The sequence below is a fragment of the Leuresthes tenuis genome, unplaced genomic scaffold (genome assembly GCF_036924035.1).
Source record: "Leuresthes tenuis unplaced genomic scaffold, fLeuTen1.0.hap1 SCAF_10, whole genome shotgun sequence".
NCBI classification, from domain to species: Eukaryota; Metazoa; Chordata; class Actinopteri; order Atheriniformes; family Atherinopsidae; genus Leuresthes; species Leuresthes tenuis.
In genome coordinates, this window is record NW_027325364.1 from 34916363 (window position 1) to 34934733 (window position 18371).

An 18371-nucleotide genomic window follows, 5' to 3' on the forward strand; every position below is an offset into this window, starting at 1 on the left:
TCTGCAATTACAGTTAGAGTGAATATAAAAGTATGCGCAAAGTGGTGCAATACATACTATTAAAAACAATGGCTGCTTTAGCGGTGTTGGAAGACATAGCAAATGGTGCAATAAGGAGAGAGGTGTATTTAGAGACAGACATGATTTGTTGGCACAAGTGGCTTATCAGCCGCTTTAGGTTCCCGAGGGCAATCCTCTTGGAGCTATGCGCAGAGCTGCGGCCGGCATTGGAGCGCAACAGCGAGGAGCCATGCGCTGCCTGTTCCCATACAGGTGATGACCATGTTGGGGTTCCTGGCAACCGGGGCATTTCAAAGGGAGCTGGCCGACCGATCGAGACTGTGCCAGTCGACCCTGAGTCGAGCCATGCCAGCCGTGTGGGACGGGATTATCCGCATCTCAGCCAGGTATATCAAATTCCCACAATGCAGCTGAACAGGCCAACATTAAAGCGCAATTTGCAGCGACAGCCGGTTTTCCTAATGTAATCGGAGCTATCGACTGCACACACATTGCTATAAAAGCGCCATCACATGATGAATTTGTGTATGTCAACAGGAAGCAATTCCATTCCATCAATGTACAGATCATTTGTGATGCGCAAATGCACTTAACTAACATTGTGGCGAGGTGGCCTGGTTCAATGAACGACTCATACATTCTGAGTAACAGCATTGTTGGGAACAGACTACAAGCTGGCACTGTGCGCGATGGGTGGCTTCTTGGTGAGTAACTTTATCCGTGTAATTGTCCTAATATTATTCCCCATTGAGCATGTGCCCCCCCAATTTCTATCCCGTCTTCACAGCATCATAGTTGGTGGTTAAAGTTAGTAACTTGCTGTTTTTTTGCTGGTTAAACAACAGCTTAAGATCTTTCTAACAAGCCCCTGATCGTCTCTGTGTGAACATGTTAATAACCCCGTGCTTGTGAAATGTCTCAATGAGTCTCACCTTTTCCCCGGCGCACTTCTGTTCTAGATTACTGTATGAACACGTTTGTTGCGAGTTACACAAATATAGGTATTTACCTTGTGGGTAATAAGAGTCACCCACATTCCCACACCCACCACCCCTGAGAGAGCAGTGTCACCCATAGTTGTGTCGACTCTCTGTTCAACTCCTCAGCATTAAAGGCCTCGCTCACGCTCTCCCACCCACTCCTGTTATGTTTGCTGCTTATATCGTAGGCCAGGGTGCCAAAGAGCACATTTTTGCGGGCCTCCACTTCAGAAAGTAGCACCTCCATCTCACTTTCCGTTAAGTTATTCTTTTTTCCGTTTTACGCATTCTTTATTCTTTATTTTCTGATCGTGCAGAGAGGGGAATCACAGGTGCAGGGCTCATTTAAATATGATTTGCATATTTAAGTAGGGGCGTGGACAGGGAGGAGTCGGATAGTCTGACATGTGCGCTCAATTCCACGTTGATTGGGATGTACAAACGAAATGTGCTTGGATTCATGCGTGCGCACACATTGATACATCCAGATATTTTTGTACGTTGGAGGGCAGTTTGGTTTGAGCGTACGCAATGTTTCAGTAGGAAATTCACGCAAGTCTTTGTACATGAGGCCCCAGGTTATTACAAATTTCCAAAAAACATTTGGCAACATGGCAGCTAAGGCAACTACTATGAGAGGAGTTTGGCCAACAATAAGGCTCCATGACACTGCCCATACCACCACACTCAGAACTCATTTAAACTACTTTCTGTCCAAAATAGTTGAAATGAATTTCATGCATCATCAATAAAGTTATAGCACTAGTAAATGAGCTATATTTGATAGTCTCAATAATTGAGACAAGTCAGTCTAATACACATTAAACAGTTATTACGTCTTTTTTCAATCTTTGTAAATTGCATGTATGCAGTGTTCCATAGCTTTTGTCTTTGTAAAAGCCTAGAACTCAGATCACAGCTTTGAAAATAATTACTCCTTGGCACAAAAATAGTCTTCTCCATATGGCTGCAACAGGATTGCATGTGTGGTCAAATCTGTTCCCCAGTACACATTCCTTTCTCCTGAGAGGAAGGTGCTGCATGAGAAAGAATGTTTGCTGAGAGAAGTTGCAGTAACCAGTGCTAACATTTCAAAACAGATTTATAGAACAAGTGTACATCTGCTAAAACAAGCTGGTGGAACTATTTCACACTACCAATAATAGAGTGTTTACCCTTTGTGCTCTGAGGAATACAATGTATTAAAAACCAGTCTAGAAACTACCACTGCACTAGTAGCATATGACAACAAAGATGGGATTACACTGTATCCTGCAGGCTGTTCTGTGGCAAGTGGGCTGCGGGACCGATGTGCACATGCATGAATCGCATAACACGGACAAAATTCTTATAATCTCAATAAATGCAACAGATTTTTAATAAACTGAATAATCTGCCATTGTTGTGAACATGTCAGCTGTTTTTGTTATTTTAGCCTATCAAATCTTAAAATTTACATTACATCATTAAATTAAATCTGTTGAACTGAATAACATACTGTCACGTTTGCATTTAAAGTGCAAAGCTTGGATCATGTTTCAAATTGGTCATTACTAATAGTTTAAAGATATGGATAAAGTGACTATAGAACAGTGGCTTCCAACAAAACATGTCAAAATTAGATTTTCACAAATAAAATCACAACATGTTTACTGGTTAATGAAAAGAGTGGGAATGAGGTTTCATGGGCGCATTTTAGGATATTGTTTCCTAAGATTTGGACATAATATGGCCAAAGGTGAAAACCAATCAAATGAAAGGCCAAATGCATTAGCAGAGCTTGCGGAATATAATCATACTTGTCATCGTAATCATAACAACAATTCGATTTGATTCACATATGCAGATTAAATTGCCATCTGAATGATATTTAGAAACATATTCCATCTGAGCCCAAGAGAAGCATGGCTGCTGTGTGAGGTCAATTTCCCTCTATATTACTGCTACAACTATTGCTAATTGCTAAAAAACACAGTTGAGAGGAAGGGATAGAAAGGAGGAAGAGAAGAGGTAGCATTTTTACAAGGCTCGCTGTCATAGTCCTGCACTGGTTGTTTTTTCCCTTTAGCCGTAGGCTGGTCTGGGCAGGTTTGTAATCAGTCCTCGTGGGTCTGGGCTTCAGCTCTCTTGGTGCCGCACCTGTTGTTCATCAGCCTCATCACTGGAGCTGTTTTTAAGGAACCAGCATGTGCACTCAGTCTCCGCCAGATGGTCAGCTTCACAACACTTCCCTGAGTGAGTTTTCTTTTGTGCTAACCAACTTTCTCCTGTTGGTCAAGAAGAGGCTTACTCACCTATACTTCCTTCCAGTCATCTTCGTGACTTCCTGTGGATTACTTACCTCGACTACTTGCCTGCCTTCTTTGCCACCTTTCTACAGTTTCAACACCCATCAAGGACAACCAGTGGCTCCCCTCAATATCTCTGACATTCTCATTCATTGAAACTAAATTATTCTGGATACATCACTGGATTATCTCCTATAATTCCTGGATTTAACACACCTCTCCTCTCCTTCAGTGGCTCAGTCCCTGTGACCGGACTGTTCTCGAGATTCCTAGATTCCCAAGCTAAATCTCTGTTAAATAAACCGTTGACACTTTTAACTGCCTTCACTGGGTCTTGCTTAAGAGTCTGCATTACCTTGGCTGCTCTAGCCGTGACACTAGCTCTTCTTCTGTAAGGGCTTTAAGATTAAGATCAGATTTATTGTCATGCACATATATATATATACATACACTAAATTTGTCCTCCGCTTTTAACATGCACGTGCACACACTCATAGAGACTGTGCCTTCCTCAAGGGCACCTCAGCTGTGGCAAGGAGGTGGACTGACACCTGTGGGCTGTCTCACCACCACCACTCTAACCACTGAGCCACAGTCACCTGAGCCATGCATCCATCCATCCATCCATTTTCTAGCCTATCCCACTGGGCAAGAGGCAGGGTACTCCCTGGATGGGTCACCAGTACTTCATGGCGCCACACAAAAAGGATCAATTTTGCACACTTACACACACTCATTTGATCAATTTAGAATCACCAATTAATCTAAAATAAAAATGAATCTAATAATCTAACAGGAGAACATAAAAACTCCACACAGAAAAGCCCCGGCTAAGATTCAAACAGAGAACCCATTTGCAGTAAGGTGACAGTACTAACCACCATACAACAATGCAGCCAAATAAGGTAACTTCCATAAATTACCAGTAACCAAAGTAACCAATATACTGTCTAATCATGAGGACAGAATACATTTCTCTACACTTTAGCCTATTTAATACTTAACCTTATAGAAAGAAGAGTTCTTTAATGTCACAGACATTGCAGAATTGAAGAAAAGGAATTTTACTATCAACAACTCTTCTGCTTGACATGCAGTTTTGGATCGGACCATCATCATGCCAAAAACAACTAATCTAAACCTGGCATAAGGTTGTCATTTTCCTTCTATGTTTGAAAAATTTAAATGTTGGCGAAAAAATGCTTTGTATGTAAACTATTTTCTGTTTTAAAGTTACATTCAATTTTGACAAGTGTAGCGGTATGGATGGAAGGTAAGTCATTTTTCAACAATTGCTTGGATCTAATTTATACTCATCTCAAACTCAAATCAACTCAGGTATGTGAAAGGTAGAAAGGTACTCTCAGTATGCAATCCATCTGGTTTATTTGTTCTTCTTTTGAATTATTTCATTTTGGAAACCCCTGAACTGGCTGAAATTACACAACGCACAGCAATCCTTTCTGTCCCCGCTGATCCACTGTAGCTTCCTGCCTACCTCAGTGTTATTGCGTTTGTTACATGATGTTTTGTATAATTTAAGGTGCTTCTGTGACTTTTTTCTGTTGTTTTGACCATGAATCTAAATTTTATAAACTTTTTAATTTAATGTCAGATAGCACCATTTTGATCTCAATGACAAGCTTTGTAGAATGCAAGGCAGTCTAGCTAATCCATTATTTGACTGTTGTCTTTGTGTATATAGGAGCCAGATGTGTGAAAAGAAAAACAGTTTTTGTTCTCTTCTCCAGGTTTTTAAATGACAGTTTGTTTTTAAGAGTACTATCCTTCTTACCCCATAGTTGTTGTTTTTTTTAAATCACCCACTAGATGGAGTTATTTCACTATTATTAAGCTGTTCTAATGAAATATTTTAGAAAGAAAATGTTATTTTGTTATATAATGTGAAGTGTTTTCCTTAAACATTCCATCTCCCCTACAGGTGGGTACCACCTGGTCATTGCCAAAAGTTGCGAAAGGTCCTGAGATTTATTAGAGAGATGTTTTAAGAGAGATTTATTATCAGGAAATCGACCAGCGAATATGCATCACAATTGGTACTCGTGTGGAAGAAAAATGGGGACCTCCGCATCTGTATGAACTTTCGCTGTTTGAATAAGACGAACCTGAGGGATGCTCATCCTCTGCCTCATCAAGTGGATTGTTTCACAGTGCTGGGAGGAAACTGCTTTTTCAGCACAATCGATTTAACATCTCTGTTCTATATCATGCTGCTTCATGAGGATGATAAGAAGTACTCTGGCTTTATCACTTCCATGAACCTTTACAAATACAACATGTTGCCACAGAGCCTATGCAACAGCCAAGCGAGCTTCATGCGTACGATGACCAAGTTTTTTGAGGACCAAAGCTATTTGAGCCTGCTATGTTATTTGGATAACTCGTTGATCTTCGCACCTAATTAGGAGACTGCTTTGCTCCATCTGAAAATGGTGTTTAAAAGGCTGCACTCTCAAAAGTTGATGTTAGCACCAAAAACAAGCTTCTTCCTGATGAGGCCTGTGAAGTTCCTAGGTTACATAATAGATGACAGTGGTGCATCTATAGATGGAGAGTGATGGAGTGACCCTATGTCAGAAGAGGATAAGATCCTTTTTAGGGATGGTAAATTATTACCAGCACTTTAGACCCACGTATTCAGCCATTGCCAAACCTCCTTTTGGGCTGCTGAAGGGTGAGAAAAAGAATAAACTAGCCAAAGTTAGAGTGTCTTGAAGTATGACATCGGAACTGATCCGTCTCAGGTCCAAGATGGCGATGCTAAAGCCAGAGTGGTTGCTTTCACTAGCAAATCACCGTCTCAGTCTCAGAGGAATTACCCAGCTCATAGGTTTTGGCATTGAAATGATCAGTCTGTGACAAATTCAGCCATTGGCTTAAAGGCCATAAATTTACTGACTTCCATTCTGACAAAGCTGAAACTTGACTGTTGTGAGTAACACTAGGTTGCTAAACTGGTGAGCTAAACTTTGACATCAAATATGTTCCTGGGCAACGTGCTACATGCACTTTGTTAAAGTAAGTGTGGGTGAAATAATGAGTCAAATACAAGCCTCAGAGTGAATGACTTGTCAATTGTGTCTGCCAAAAATGCCTTTGTGGAACTTAAACAAGCTTCTCCGATTTAATGAGTTTGACCTGTGACCTCCCAGATGGCTCAGTCCCACCTGTTGGATGTGATCTTGAAAAGCCTGTGTCCTGTGACCCTGAACCTTTGTCTGGTATTGTTGGCAGTCTTGCAGGAGTAATACAATTCAGTACTGTAACTGTAACACAGACAGACCAACAACCTTGTGTAAGTCATTCAAAAGATGCCTGCAGTGACTTTGTATATGCTCTTTTCTCAGGTTTTGTCGCCTGATTAGACCTGTGGTTCGACCGATACACACCATGTCCAGACAAGATGTAGTTCCAGATAGGTTTGATGTTAAATCTGTCTGTAAATCCGTGTTCCAGACTCTCAATGACTAAATTTCATTCATGTAATTTGGCCTTTGGGATGTAAGTGTTATCTGTTCATATGTTGCTTACAAATGAAAATCTTCCGGTTGCTATGCACCGGCCTTATCGGCTGCAAGTCTGTGCAGCTCTCAATTTTGTTAATCTTTTATTTAATTATATGTTATTTAAATTTTTTATCTAAAGATTTTCAGTGATTTTTAGTTATCTGCTTTTCAAAATCAATTTTATTTTTTGACAATGTGCACTGCTACCAGTAGTAGAGCAGTGTACACATGAGAAGAATTGTTGACACTGTCAATGATTGGACGCGGAATTAAATATCCAATTCCGACCGAGCTAAGAAAGCTGTACCGTGGATGAAGAGCTGGAGCAAAATTAAAGGCAAAGAGGCCCAACAGGAGGTGGAGGTACAAGCCTTTTCTGCCCTCGGTGATAATGGGAAACGCCAACTCACTACCAAACAAGTATGACAAGCTAGAGGCACTTGTACGGAACCAGCGGCTGCATAAGGAAAGCAGTTTGATCTGTCTGTCTGAGTCCTGGCTGAACGACAACACACAAGACTCATGTGTGGACATACCTGGCTTAACAGCCGTACGAGTGGATCGTGGTCCGAGTATGAGCAGTAAGCGCCAAGGCTATTATCTTGGGTTTTTTTTTAAATCAGAGATGGGTTAACCCCCGGAATGTGACCGTTAAGGAGAGGGTATGCTATCCAGACATTGAACTGTTGTCAGTTGGTTTCTGTGCGTTCCATGCGCCCAGAGAGTTCCCATATACAGTTGTCATCGTTGTTTACAGTCCACCGAGGGCGGCACCTACAACAGCGTGTGACATCATCCATGATCCCATTGTTAGGATACAGACCCAGCGTCCTGAGGCATTCATTGCAATCACAGGGGATTTCAACCATGTCTCTCTATCAACTTGTTAGACTGGCTTTGTACAGTATGTAGACTGTCCAACACGTGGAGAAAGGACATAAGATAAGATAAGATTTGTACATAAGAATTCTTGTGCAGAGGACACTCAGAGTACAAACATGAGAAGGAGTAAACATTAAAAACTAAAACAACAATAAAAATAATAAATGGATATTGGACGTTTCCCGGTTGATTGTCAATGAACAGAGGTAGATTGATCAAGAGCACTGATGGTACTTTGCTTTTGCCATCAGTCTCACGGTAGCAGGGAAGAAACTGTTGTAAAAGCATGTTTACCGTGTGATGATACTGTCCGTTCTGCTTTGTCTAAGGCTGTATGTAGAGTAGGACTGCCAAAATCATGACCAAAATCATAATCACGATTATTTTTTATCAATATTGTAATCACGATTATTAGTCATGTCTGGAAAAACATGTATTTTTATTGCACAATTCATAAACAATGTGCCAACAATTTTTTGTCAAAAATTAAACTTTAAAGTAGAATAAATTATAACTAATGAAAAATAAAAACAAAAACCTAATCATTTAACATTTTAAAGTATTAACTGTATTGATCGGACACATGTCTTTGGCCAAATAAAAAGATATCGTCTGTTATTTCTGCGTGTCTTTGGGAGGTAGATGGATAGGGTTCTGCCCGGTGCAGGGTTACTGTAATGGTTGTCTGGGTTGGCGCTGGACACGGACGGGGATTTTGTGAATTAACATTAGCTTTGGCCTTCTTTCATTCCTGATATTTAGGTTTGTCATGTTTTTTCAGGTGATTGAACAAATTAGTGGTGTTACTCTGCGGGGCAGACACTACTTTGTTACGCTCTTTGCAAATAACTTGTTCTTGTTTAATGTCACTTACCCTGAATCCAAAAACAAGTCCAGACAATGAATGTCGCCCCGTCTAACTCATAGACTGTTTCGCTAGCTGCCTTACACTGCGCACTTGTTATTTAGACAGCTTAATGAAGCCTTAACCATGCTTTTGCCCCCTGGTGGTTGGTAGACTATTGGTTGAGAACGTGTGGTTAGAGATGCAGGCAGCAGAGCTTGCATTTTGAATGTAAATATCGTTGACAATCAGGTTAATTTAATTGTGGCCACCAAAATCGTGATCACGATAAAAATATGATTAATTGTGCAGCCCTAATGTAGAGTGTTTATGGTTGAGGAGGTTGTGTGCTGGGTGATATGTCTCTGATGATGCTATGTGCCTTCTTCGTGCAGCGTTGTGTGTAAATGGTGTCCGTAGAGGGAAGTTTTGTTTTTATTATCCTCTCTGCAGTCTTGATCACCCTCTGAAGAGCCCTCCTCTCTCCCTGGGTGGTATTACCATACCACACGGAGATGCCGGTTGTGAGGATGCTCTCCACCAAACCTTTTATGCTTGGGTGAGGGGGTGGAGGCTCAGGCCAGCCTTCCTGAGCAGTCTGAAGTGCAGCCACTGCTGGACCTTTTTCACCGTGGCTGTGGTGTTTGCAGACCAGCTTAGATTTGCAGCTAACTGAAGACCAAGGAACCTGTAGCTGACCACTCTCTTCACCTCACCCCTGATGTTAACGGTCTGCAGAGGGGGGGCTTTCTTCCTAAAGTCCATTATAAGTTCTTTGGTTTCGTCTCCGTTGAGGATAAGGTCATTCTCCTCACCATAAGCAAGCATCAGACCCCTGTACCCTGACTCGTCCCCACCTTTGATCAGGCCCAGGATGGATGTGTCATCCGCGTATTTGATGATGACGGTGTCGTCCCGGGTGGAGACGCAGTCGCTGGTGTACAAGGTGAAGAGTTTAGGGCTGAGACAGCAGCCCTGTGGAGACCCTGTGCTGACTGTGAGCTCAGCTGAAATCCTGCCTCCCATCCATACCACCTGTGGTCTGTCCATGAGGAAATCCAGAATCCAGTTGCAGGTGATGGGCGGGATCCCCAAGTCAGTTAACTTTATAATCAATTTGCCAGGCCATATGATATTAAAGGCTGAGCTATAGTCAAGGAAAAGCATCCTGACATATGTCCTGCTGCGGCCTAGATGTTGTAGTGCATGATAGAGGGCTGTTGGAACGGTATGCAAACTGTAGGGGATCAACTGTGACAGGAACCAAAAAGTCAATGTGTGTGTATACCAGCACTGTGGAAGGTGATGTGGACAGAGCCAAGATAGTGTGGCTTTTTCCACCTCTACTGCTGCTCCCTCCACCCCCACCACTTCAGCTGCTTCCTCTATTCTGCTTCCACTACCCAGCTGTACTTCCACCTCAATGGCAACTCGCAGCGCCAGTCCTCTTCCTCCGCTTGACTGCACCTCCACCTCAATGGCAACTCTCACCAGCAGGCTTCTTCTGTCCAGCTGTTCCTCCACCTCTACGGCAGCTTCCACCGCCAGGCCTCCTGAGTCAAGCTATACCTCCACCTCTGCAGCAGCTTCCACCACCAGGCCTACTGAGTCCGACTGCACATCCACATCTGCGGCAGCTTCCACCGCCAGGCCTCCTGAGCACAGCTGCACATCCACCTCTGTGACAGCTTTCACCACCAGGCCTCCGGAGCACAGCTGCAACTCCATATCCGTGGCTGCTCCCACCACCTGGCCACCTTAGCAACCCCCACCACTTACCCTCCTCTGTCCAGCTGTACCCCCACCACCATCTCTATGATTCGTAGCAACATCCCTCCTGTCGTCATCCCTCCGCTACAACCTCTTTGCCTAACTACAGAGGAGGTTGGAGCTGAGCTCAGGAGACTTCAGTCAGGGAGGGCTGCAGGCCCAGATGGAGTCTGTCCAAGGCTTTTGAGGGACTGTGCTGGTCAACTAGCAGTCCCTTTTCATAGGCTCTTCAATGTGAGCCTTCAGATAGAAAAAGTCCCGGTGCTGTGGAAAACTACTTTTCTCATACCGATGCCCAAATCAGGGCAACCGGTGGAGCTGAATAACTACAGACCAGTGGATTTGACATCTCAAATGAGACTCTTTGTTCGTCGTATGAGATTGCAGGTTGCGGAGGATCTTGACCCCCTCAAGTTTGCCTTCCAGAAACACATAGGAGTGGAAGATGCGATTCTGCACATGCTGCATCGGGCATATGCTTATCTGGATGTGCCTGGTTCATATGTGAGAATCTTGTTCTTTGAGTTCTCCAGTGCCTTCAACACCATACGGCCTCTCATACTGAAAGACAAGCTTCTAGGTATGGGTGTGGCCCACTCCCTGACATCGTGGATTATCAACTATATGATTGCCAGAACACAGTATGTCAGGATGGGGAGATGTGTTTCTGGGACACTGGAATGAAGTACAGGGTGCAGGGTACTGTTTTGGCTCCTTTTCTTTTCACCCTGTACACATCGGACTTCTGGTAGAACTCTGAGTCCTGCCACATATAGAAGTATTCTGATGATATGGCTGTTGTGGCATGTGTGCGCGGTGGACAGGAGAAGGAGTACAGGGACCTTGTGGAGTCCTTCAATGGCTGGACCAAAAAGAACTGTCTGCTCCTGAACACTACAAAGACTAAAGAGCTGGTTGTGGACTTCAGCAGATCTAAAACTCCATACCAGTCAGTCTGCATTGATGGATGGGAAATAGAGACTGTTCACACCTGCAAATACCTGGGGGTGGTGCTGGATAATAAACTGAAGTGGTCTGCCAACACAGAAGCAGTGTACAAGGGGGGCCAGAGCAGTCACCTCTTCCTGAGACGGCTCAGGTCCTTCAATGTCTGCAGTGATATGCTGTGCATGTTTTATCCCACTATGATTAAGAGTGCACTGTACTATGCTGTTGTCTGCTGGGGGAGTTGCACTACAGACAAAAACTGTAGGCGCCTGGACAAACTGATGAACAAGGCCAGTTCTGTGGTAGGCAGAAGGCAAGACCATCTCAGTGCTGTGGTGGAGCAATGTATGAGGAAAAAATTATATTCTGTTTTGGAGAATATTAAACATCCTCTCCACTGCATCCTGGCAGGACAGAGGAGCAGCTGTCGAGAGAGGCTCATTTGTCTGCGCTGCAGGAGGTTCAGGAGATCCGTTGTCCCCAAAGCCATAAGGCTTTTTAACAGTGACTGCTGACATATTCTTCTCAAATTTATTTATTTATTTAGTCATTTATTAGTATTATTATTGTAGTTGTCTAATAAACAATCACTGTAAATATCCAAAAGATTTTGAGCTACTTGACTAATTTGAATTTTCCCCACTAGGGGATGAATAAAGTATTTTTCTATTCTATTTCTATTCTATCCTATGTTCATGATTTCTCATTTAATGTGAGCCTATGCTACACTGTAATGGGTCTTGTGGGATGTAAAAGGCATTATATTACCATAAGCTGGGTTGAGTGATAAGCGCTGCTCTCATACCACTTCATCCTTGCGGTATACTGTAACATGTTGGTTTTTATTAAGCCGACTCTTTTCTATCTTGTTAGATTTTGTTGTCCTAACCCTTTAGGCGCCAGAGGTTTTTTTTCGAAAATCCTTTATTTTGACAAATAAATTTCAAAAGGCTATATCTTAAGAGATAGAGACTTTCTGTAAATTAGAGAAATGTTAAGGATGACCCAAAGTTTATGTAGGAAGCAAATTGACACACCTAATTTGCATATCATGATGTCATGGGGTGGCGGCCATCTTGGATTATAGAATTTTTATGAAATTTTCATGTTTCAATGATGAAACGCAGCCTTTTTCTCCAAATATGCCCCTATTAATGTCTGTGCTATATTCAATATTCTATATTCAATGTGCTAGACAATGCAAAATGTTCAGGGAAATAGCAAAGACTAATCCAACACTGTAAATTATTTCTAATAAATGGCCGAAAAAATGCACATGAGCGACAACCTCATGTTTGCTTGCAGAGGTCAAAATAGGCCTATGCCTATCCATCCACGTGACACTGTTTGTAGTTATTTATGATGTGATACCTTTCATTGTATGGTACCACACAAAGACTCACCCCACACTGCCTACAACTGTATTTTGTCTGACGGCGGCCTTTAGGCCAGGTTCAATCAGAACATACAGCACAATCTGGGTGGTCATCAGCCTTATACAAAAAGTGATGTTCTGTGAGTCTGTGGCATTTCTCCCAATGACTTCTTCCTCCCTTTATGGCTCTCCTTCCTGGAGTAGCCTTCCAGTAAACCAGTTTTACCATGTGTTGCACAAAGACCTTCAGAGACTTGTGAGAAGCTGGAATACAGTTTCAGTAAATTATGTGAGCATTCACCATACTTATGCCAAGAATAACATTGAAAATTCTGTTATACCACTTTCTTGATCTGTGGGGAAAGAGTTAGGTCTTCATTCTTTGATCTGCAGTGTCAACGCACCCCATGAATGAATTATAATCATCAACACACACAGGTGTATTTATTCATCTGTACCCACTAGCAGTGTGTTTTGTCCTGATGCGTTTTCGATTTCACTGACATCAGACCACTGGTGAAATCTTGAATGTGACTTGATTTCATGGGAGGCTAAAAACTGATAGGCATAACGCTTTGTTTCTACAGTCAATAAATTCCAGAAATCATCATTTAGAAAAAGTGACAGAAAATCTAGGGCCGAATCAGCATTGGATAGTTCTCTGTCCCCCTGATATCCAACTGTTTAATCAAATGGCTTTATCCAATTTTGGTACCCCACCTCATCAGTCAAATACTCCTAGCCTGCATGTCCATAACCTGGCTTAGTGAGACGCATGTTGGCTGACTTGGCTCTGTGCTGTGTGACAGGGCGTCTGCCTCTAAATGCACCACTTGTGCCACCTTCTGCTCCTGTCATGTCTCCACCAAGTGCGCCAACACGTGCTCCAGTCAGTGAACAGACACAGCATGGCTGTGGCTGCATGAACTGCGCCGCTACGTTTTCCCCCAGCTCTCCCACTGACAGTTCGACCACGTCTGACATGTCCATCGAGATTTGTCAAGCTACTGACTGCGCGATCGCATACACTTTGTGAAGGCACCATGTCAGAAAGCACAGCGTTCACTTGGTGAGCTCGATAAAAAGACAGAAGACGCACATTACTCCCAGCCTCGTTCCCTCCAGTACTACCATCCCTGCTAACTCCTGATGCAAACTTCGACCCCGTGAAACATTTTCCTCACCACCAACATTGCTGGGCAAAGGATCTGAAGTTGGTGTTTGGTGCAGGGAAACACTTTGTCCGACTGCTGGTGAGGCAGGGACGCGGGGCGGGAACGCGTCGCCACTAGCGCCAGGACTAGCTAACAGCTGACTCATCTTCTGAAGATAGATTTTCCCCTTCAGAATCAGGATTAGCGAATAGAAGACCCAGTGCTTCTTTGCAGGTAAACTTTTTAGTGGACATTGTGCGATTATTGGAAAAAAATACTTGCTAATGCTGACTATATCGCTCTGCTGCTGTTGCTCAATGGTGTACTCGCTCAGTGAAGAACTCGTACTGATTCAACTTGTTGTAGTGCAAAACGTTTATATAGAAGGATGACGTTTTTTGCGTCAGAGGTGAAGTGTGACATGTCTGCCAACCAGAAGTGGAGAGTAGGAACAAAATATGACGTTATTTTTGCCACAATGGGCCGTTTTATTCAAGGCACGATCTTGTCGACTTAAGTCGACCATGGCGCTTAGAGGGTTAAGTGTTCTGTGTAGCTATAGCTCAAAGTCGATTAAATTTAGTAGCGGTGGGCGTAACAAAGTTAAAAATGCACTTTAAAAAAAAAAAAAAAAAAACATAATTTGTATATTTTTAAGGTGCTATTGTGACATTGTTCTGTTTAGATCATGAAGTTTTATAAAAGTTTTAATTTCGTCTCAGATAACAACATTTTGATTTCAATTAGCTATATTAGCTAGTATTGGAGAGAATAGCTTTGTAGAGTACTTGTAGTGTATTATCTTTCTCACCCTTAAGTTCTTTTTTTAAAGTACCCACTAGATGGAGTTGTTTTATTATTAATCTGTTTTAACTAAATCTTTGACAGGAGAAATGTTATTTTGTTATATTATGTTTTCCTTAAACTTCTGAACTCTACAGCAAATGCACATCTATTTTGAAATTTATTTTGTATTTTCTTAAGAAAAGGGACATTGTTGGCTGCACAATGTGTCGCGACGCATTGTGAAGTAGCCAGATGTGCAAAGGGAAACAGTCTGTTTGTTTTTGCTGTCTTCTCCAGTTGCTGAGCCAACTAAATGTTGGGAAAACCAGTCAAGCTCCTTTGTTGTCCACAATACACATGCAGTAAATGTTGTTACATAATGTCAGAGGGTAGCTCTGAAATGATTATATTTGTCATTTTTGCTAAATCAAAGATCCTTCAGAGTGTGTGTGTGTGTGTTGGGGGGGAGGAAGAATAGGCTAAGACTTTCCCTCTTGGTTACCATGTGGCACTTCAGTCTGTCTGCACTGCATATGGAACCAATTTGTAATGTGAAACCTTGAAAGACAGTGAACCACCCTTTTGACAAAAAATACCAAGCTTTTCCAAGTTTGCCTCTTTATAAACAGCCTGGTAAAATGCAAATCTTAGGTGAAAGAGTTATCCTTATTTATTGTTTCATTGTTGAAAGATGATCTTTTCACTTGTGCTCATTCAGTCTATTTTACTCTATTTGTTTTATATAATATATTCTATAGCAATGTTATTTGATAGGTGACTGAGTGTGCATACCACCTAAGACTTTTTCTTCTGTTTATTTTTTTTTTTAAATACTATTTTGGTGAAATACTTTTCTTTTGACTTCTGTTTTTTCCATTTTATTTCTTATTTTTTGCCTCATTCCACTGTGTCATTTTGACATATTATATTGGAAACTGTTACTGGGTTTTTGTTAATTTTTTCAAATACCATTTCACTACCTCTGTCATTGAATGGTGCGGCTGTGGTTGTCCAGCAGCTCTATGTTTGCTTTGTATTACACAAGGGCCCAGTTGATAGTGAGGAAGCCCAACAGCATGGCAAACCCCATTTCTATTATTAAGAGCAAGAAGAGATAATTGGATAAGACAGAAGAGCCAGCAGGCCCTCTTAAGGAAGGGACTTTGATAGGCTTTTCATACAGACAGAGCTGCAGGAACTACTTGAGACCCTGTTAATACCATAAATGGCTCTCAGATGGTCCTTATAGACTGGTATAAAATGAGGCAAAATTATTTTCTTTATAAGTAAGTCTGACAAGCCAAAACAATTTACTAGAGCTTAAGATTGCATTTGTAGCACATAAACAGTACCAAAATAAATAAGAGCTTGTATCTGTCTTGCAGCCAGCTACTTATTTAGCCACAAATGGAATAGCATTGGTAAAATAAAGATCAGCAACATTCCCCCTAATCACAACATGGGACAAAACACATATTTATTGAGTTTTGCTATACATTCAGTGACTCAATTATTTCATAAGCCAAACTTAACTACCAATATCTAGAGTTTGCCTGTTTGCGAGGTAATGATTAGAATCACGAAGATTAGCATTTCTATTTTTGAGACATATTAGGGAACATTTAAATATACATAATGTATCATGTGCAGGTTGGGGACAGGTTTTGTTTTCAAATTAAACAATCAAATATGAATAAGTGAAACAATTCATCGATAGCAAGAATGAACACCCTTTAATAGACAAAAGTTGACACATGAACATAAAATGACAAAACTCTCCTTTACAAAGAAACAACAATTTAATTTTAGTGTTTGCTTATTGATGAAATATATTTCAGTTGCTGATCAAATAACTAGTGGACCTAACAGTCTTCACTTGTTCTTTAACCTGAAATGAAGGCTATAAGGCTGTCTAAACATGAAAAGAATGTCATCTCTTGCACTTGACAAATTTCTGCTTTATATAAACCCCTTATGATGTCATAAAATTTTACAGAACAACAAATATGAGATTACTGTGGACTAAGTTGAACAATACAAACAATAAATTAGTTATCAAAATTCTTTCTGATAAATTTTCCAAACACAAATAATTTATCAATGACCAGCTAGGGTGCTGGTTGATTTGGGGGAATCTTGGGAAATAAATCACTGCCTTGCTGAAGTAACAATTCAGGAAGTAATAATTGGGCTCAAAAATAGATCATCTGGCTCAGTGCTGCTCAGGAGATTAATGCAGTGGAGTAATCCAACATTATTCCACTAGTGGGAATACTGAAATATTAAATCAACTTTGGTCTATTGGTAACAATCTCATTGATGATACTCAACCTTAATATGTGAGTGATATGGGAACGAGGCTGTCCGTTTCGGATGAATGGAGAAACTGGAGCAGGAGAAAAACAAACAAACAAAAAAGAAAACAAGACAGACACTTACCATGGGTCGTGTACTCGGTTGAGTGTATTTTCTCTAACCTCTGATAAGAGGTAATCTAAGGCGCAGATATTACGTCGACTGAAGGTTGCAGGATATCCACATAAACGCCGGTAAACAGTGGTCCTGAAGTTGCAGCAGCGACTCGCATTAGAGTTAGCGGTTTGAAATTGTTACGCCGCTAACAACATACTGTGTTGCTTCACAAACGTAAGTTAATTGATGCAGGTAATAGCAACGTACGCCCATTTCCTTCTAAGGCAACGTAATTTAATCGACAGCCCGTCCCTGTCTGTTTCCCCAGGGCAACACGGTCCTCCAAGTGGATTTCAAAGTAAAAGCATCGTTTTGAGCAGAAACTGGAGTGAAATCTGAGAAGATTCTTTCCCCTTCATTAGGGCCGGCTCTGGGTAATATGGCGTTCCAGGCGAGAGTCGTCTTTGACAGATGATTTCATTATTATATCAGTGCAAAGACAAACTGAAAATATTTTAAAAACACGATGAACATAGTGTGCAAAAAAGTCAATCTTAAACGATAAAATAGCACTAACCTCAGCAAATACAAAGGCAATAAAAAACAGTAGAATTCAAACATTTTAAAGTATCAGTGCCAGGAAATTTCTGCATTCCTGTTTTGATATATTACTTTGTAGCAAAACTCTTAAGAAGAATTAACATGGCTAAAAGCTACAAGCTGATATTCATATTATATTTACTAATAAAAACAGATCATGAAAAGTAATTGTACTTCAGTCATATTCCAAAATTGAATAAATTTACATTCTTCTTCATGGAAAGGCTCAGCTGAAGACTGTGAGGCCTCTTGTGATGCAGGCTCCTCAGCTGCCTGTTGAGGTTTTAAATATTTTTTCATTGCACCTGGAAAAATCCAAATAGTAAACACTGATTTATTTGGATAAGAGGTTACATTGCAGCCAACAGCCAAGCTGACAATAAACACAGAGTTTATCTTAGGGTTCCTCTGTTACATTTCTGGTGTTTAGGCTTTATTCTGAAGTTAAAGTTGCTAAAACTAACACGACAACGTCCTCGTTTATTAATTGAAGAAGCTGGGATGTGCTGCCCCTCTCCCACCTCACCTTCCACTAGCGTCAGGTTCAGGGCACATGTCAGCCGGATTTTTCATATTGAGCTTTTCTGCTCTTTTTATTATTTATTTAAAAGAAAAAGTGTCAAGAAGTTTGAGGGATGGGTTGAAATGTATTATTCGTATCTTCAAGTATAATTTTTTTTTTCACTTTGAGAATTAAAATTTTGCACCCCTCCAGCAGATGGTGTCCCAGGCGACTGTCTCGTTTGCCTATGCCCAGAGCTGGCCCTGTCCTTCACATAATGTT

At 41.4% G+C, this 18371-nt stretch overlaps 1 protein-coding gene across 1 annotated transcript in view; it reads right to left on the reverse strand.

The window, feature by feature from the left end:
- The window catches only part of gask1a (golgi associated kinase 1A), a 71552-nt gene extending 54383 nt beyond the window's left edge, over positions 1-17169 (reverse strand). The window contains exon 1 of the mRNA XM_072394975.1: positions 17015-17169. Coding sequence (XP_072251076.1) covers positions 17015-17017 — 3 coding nt within the window. The 5' untranslated portion in view covers positions 17018-17169. The remainder of the gene's footprint in view (positions 1-17014) is intronic.
- Positions 17170-18371: the final 1202 nt, after the last annotated feature.